At 37.0% G+C, this 4,727-nt stretch overlaps 1 protein-coding gene and 1 pseudogene across 1 annotated transcript; one reads left to right on the forward strand and one right to left on the reverse strand.

Annotated features, from left to right (window-relative positions):
* Window positions 1–138: 138 nt before the first annotated feature.
* LOC112502110 (geranylgeranyl pyrophosphate synthase, chloroplastic-like) lies at window positions 139–1,280 on the reverse strand. The gene has a single exon (XM_025105939.1). The coding sequence runs from the start codon at window positions 1,278–1,280 to the stop codon at window positions 201–203; it is 1,080 nt and encodes a 359-aa protein (XP_024961707.1). The 3' UTR covers window positions 139–200.
* A 1,498-nt stretch (window positions 1,281–2,778) lies between these two features.
* LOC112502105 lies at window positions 2,779–4,246 on the forward strand (annotated as a pseudogene).
* Window positions 4,247–4,727: the final 481 nt, after the last annotated feature.

The raw sequence follows: 4,727 nt of genomic DNA on the forward strand, positions 1-4,727 counted from the left end.
CCCAAAATAGGAATCAAGTGCAAGTTGGTTCCCCAAAATGACAATTTTAAAAATTAGTTCCCTAAAATAAAATTTTGGTGAAATTTGATTCCATTTTGGTGCAATTTTYCTATAGTTTTTTATTATCATGTTGCAGGTAAACCAATCTTACAACATTGACGGAGAAGACTCGAACCCATCGAAAATAAAATAGCTTGGTTTCAGTTMTGCTGGGAAGCTATATACTCCGCCATGGCTACTAGCGGCACCACTGCCTTGTATGATTCAAAACCCTCTAACTGCTGCTTAGCCTCTGCCAACAACTCCTCCGCATACTGCCGGCATTTCTCCATTCCCATCAGTTTTGGATATGTCATCTTGTCTAACACCGAATCTTTGGTGACGTCTAATATATCATCCATTACCTGAAACAATAGTCCAATACATCTTGCGAATTTCCGAAGCTTTTCCACCTGGGTCTTGTTCCCTCCGCCCAATATCGCCCCTACTACGACGGCTGCCTCCAAAACCGCCCCCGTCTTGTGTAGGCTGATGAATTCAAGCTCGTCCTTTCCGACGTCCTTCTCCCCTGTTAAAGCTATGTCCAGCATTTGACCCGCGGCTAACCCTTCCATCCCGGTAGACTTGGCGAGTTCGGCGACGGCAGCCAGGATGCGTGCAGGCGACACGCGGACGGTGACGCTGGAGACATGTTGGAAAGCGAGCACGACGAGCAAGTCTCCGGCAAGAACCGCCATGTCTTCGCCGTAAACCTTGTGGTTAGTGGGTTTTCCTCGGCGAAAATCTTCGTTGTCCATGCAAGGGAGGTCGTCGTGGATCATTGACATGGTGTGTATCATTTCAAGAGCACAAGCGGCAGGCATCGCGGTGTATTCGTCTCCACCGACGAGCTCGCAGGCGGCGATGCAGAGGACGGGCCTGACACGCTTGCCTCCGGCGAGGAGGGTGTAACGCATAGCTTCGTGGATTGTGGGTGGAGTTTTAATGGAAATGGATTCTTCCAGCGCCTTGTTTACCAAATTAGCCTTCTCCGCCATGTACGCCTTGAAATCGAAGCTGGATTTCTGGAAATCGGAGGAGTCTTCTTGGTCTTCCTTTGCAATCACAGCAGAAACGGAGAAAGAAGAAGAAGAAAATCTGGATCTTGGATGATTCTTGAAATGGGGTTTACCACATTTGAGAGGTGATGTGCACATGAATCCCACGAAAGAAGAAGATGAAGATCCATTAAGCATGGAACACGTTGGAACCCATGAATCAACCAAACATAAAGATGTCATCTTTATTAAAATCCAGAAAGAGAGAATTGAGTGTGTGTTTTTGATGAAAGTTGAGTGGTTGGTGAAAAGGTGAAGGGTGGAAGAGGTAAATTGAGGAAAAACTAATCCAGTTTGTCGACTAAAAGGACAGGAGTAGGTTGTAGAATGAAAATACCGTATGATTTTCTCWCTTTTTCAATGAAAGGACGATAAGATGTTTAAGTTTTATCACTTCAATCGCCTTTTTTTTTTTTTTTGGATCCAACCGATCGGTGAAAACGGTCCAARTTTGTCGGTCATGAATTTTGAACAACATATTTGCCCTGGGAGTCTTTCACACCAAAAGGGTGGTCATCACCACCATTTCCTAAATAAATAATTACAAATATTAATTTTAAATTTTTATATTTATTATGTAAATATATATATATATATATATATATATATAATAATAATAATAATAAATTATTAATAACACAAATATGATACCGAATAAACGTAAACGTAGTTTATTAATGGAAATTTTAAAAACTAAAATACATAAATTAAAGGGTCCAATCGTCTCCGCTAGACATAAACTGACTAAAATTTCCTGTTACGTTATGAGATCCTTCGACCTGGTCTTGAACTCCTCCAAATTGTTGATGTTGATATACTCGATATTGAGATGCTACGAATTCTGATCCTTGTCCAAACATATGAACCTGGGGTTCTGCTCTCTTTCTCGCTATTTGAATTTTCTCATTTTTTATGARCTCATAACACACAGGATCAGTGATAGAGTTTAGACCGGTGAACATAAGTTTGTCATCTGCCAACCTTAACTCTATCGCATTTTTCTGAGCTTGAAACTCATTCCTTCTCATCCTAACTTCATTGTTTTTGGCTATTTGTTTGCTCATTTTTTTACTAGCCTTGACTAAGGTCTCTAGCTTATTATCAGATTGGAGCATTGATTTTGTCTTTTTCACACCAATTGGTTTCTGAGTACCTTCTGCGTCGTGAATAGTCAATGACAGTAAACCGGCATCTGTTCCAGAYGATGAACCAGGTCCGGAAGAAGGTGATTGATAAGGACTTTGTCGTTGATACTGAGTTGATACTGAATTTCTACTCTTGACCAAAAMTTATCTTTTGATTGGTTTCTATCTATTATTGGATTTTGAGTTATATCAAGATAATAATGACATATATGTATGTCTTCGTTATCTTTATAAGATGAAGTTCGGATTGTTGAAGACATTTTTATGAAAAAACTGGTAATATCTCAATGAAAATGTGTGTGATTTAGCTTACTGACTCGCCCCTTATTTATACACAAAATTTTCAGTTCACTCCAAATGAAGACAGATTAGACAATACACTGGTAAGATTATTCTTAAAAGTCTAGTAAGATTCTTCTGTAAAGTCTAGTAAGAATTGACAACACCATTGATTCTCAGTATAAAACTTGAATCACAGCTATAAAAAAATATCTCAACTATATTTRCAATCTTCTTTGTTGAGAAATACCACTCAAATGGCTGATAATTTGTATTCAGACGATGAGGCTTTTGATAATACTAATGCCGAACTAATGGTCGAGGCATTCAATCTAGCGTCTGAAGTGGATAATTATATCTGTAATTATGTTCAAAACAACCATGTATCTTATCGTGGTTCTATTCCTGGCCATATAGTTGTCAATCGTGATCGGGAATATGCCGATCGCAATCTCTTCAATGATTATTTTTCTGAAAATCMTCGATTTCCTGAGTYGATGTTTCGTCGACGATTCCGAATGAGTCGTACTTTATTTCTTCGTATTTTGGATGCTATCCGGTTGAGTCAGTAAGCTAAATCACACACATTTTCATTGAGATATTACCAGTTTTTTCATAAAAATGTCTTCAACAATCCGAACTTCATCCTACAAAGATAACGAAGACATACATCTATGTCATTGTTATCTTGATATAACTCAAAATCCAATAATAGATAGAAACCAATCAAAAGATAAGTTTTGGTCAAGAGTAGAAACTCAGTATCAACTACTTTCTCCAACGAAGGGATGGATGCGGCAAACTTGGGTTGTCCGGTTATCAAAAAGTTACTGCTGTATTTCGAATGTTGGCATATGGCGTGGTTGCAGATGCTACAGATGAGTACATTAAAATAGGCGAATCGACGGTTTTAGAAGCTTTGAAGCGGTTTTGTCGTGCCATCGTGGAGGTGTTTGGAGAACGCTATCTCCGAACACCCATTGCTAATGATGTGGCACGACTACTCCAAGTTGGAGAACAACGAGGTTTTCTAGGAATGTTAGGTAGTCTAGATTGTATACATTGGATATGGAAGATTGTCCAACCGGTTGGGGAGGACAATATTCCGGTCGTAGTAGATCTCCAAGTATTATTCTTGAAGCTGTAGCAGACTATGATATTTGGATATGACATGCATATTTTGGTTTACCGGGGTCCAACAATGACATTAATGTGTTGGAGTCCTCCCATCTTTTTGCAAATCTTGCAGCAGATACTGCTCCTCCTGCTAATTATGTCATCAATGGAAAATCATATAATATGGATTATTATTTAGCTGATGACATATATCCAAAATAAGCCACTCTTGTTCAATCTATTCATGATCCACGTGGCCCTAAAAAACAATATTTTGCAAAGAAACGAGAAGCATGTAGAAAAGACGTAGAACGTACATTTGGCGTATTGCAATCAAGGTTTGCAATAGTAGCATGACCTGCACGGTTATGGAGGAAGGAAATATTGCATGATATAATGACTTCGTGCATCATTATGCATAATATGATCATAGAAGATGAACATGATATTAATGCACCAATTGAAGAACGAAGTGAAATGCAAGACGTGAGAGTTGAGATGATGAACGATAACAATGGTGGACTTGAACAGTTTCTTGTTCGACACAAAAAGATCAAGGATAAATATGCTCACTTTGAAMTTCGTAATGMATTAATTGATCATTTGTAGGACGAATATACTAACTCGGAGAATTAGTATTATTTATTTGTTTTTTTAATTTGTGCTATTTGAACTAATGTAATCTTTTTAAATATAAAAGTAAAAGTTTATGGTTTTTATTTTAACATTTCTTCATTAAATAAATTAATTACTAATTAYGTATTATTATAATATCTATTACAAATTATAAATATTGTTATTAAAAATAGTAAATAAAATATGTTATTTTAATGTGRGGTCCACAAATTTGGTGTTTTTTTTAGAGTGTGATTGGAGTTGAGTTTTTTTAATGTTTATGGGCACACAATATTTGGTGTTTTTGATGTTCCTTTTTGGTGTTGAGGTTGGAGTTGCTCTAAAAATAAATAGTCTTAGGGTAAAATGCATAAAATAGCAMTCTACTTTCATAAATTTTTTTATTATAGTATTATACTTCCAGTTTTTCTTATTACAACAATGTACTTTCAAACTATTTTTTATTAGAACATTC

The sequence above is a fragment of the Cynara cardunculus genome, unplaced genomic scaffold (assembly GCF_001531365.2).
Source record: "Cynara cardunculus var. scolymus isolate 2C unplaced genomic scaffold, CcrdV1 Un_Scaffold_926, whole genome shotgun sequence".
Taxonomy (NCBI): Eukaryota; Viridiplantae; Streptophyta; class Magnoliopsida; order Asterales; family Asteraceae; genus Cynara; species Cynara cardunculus.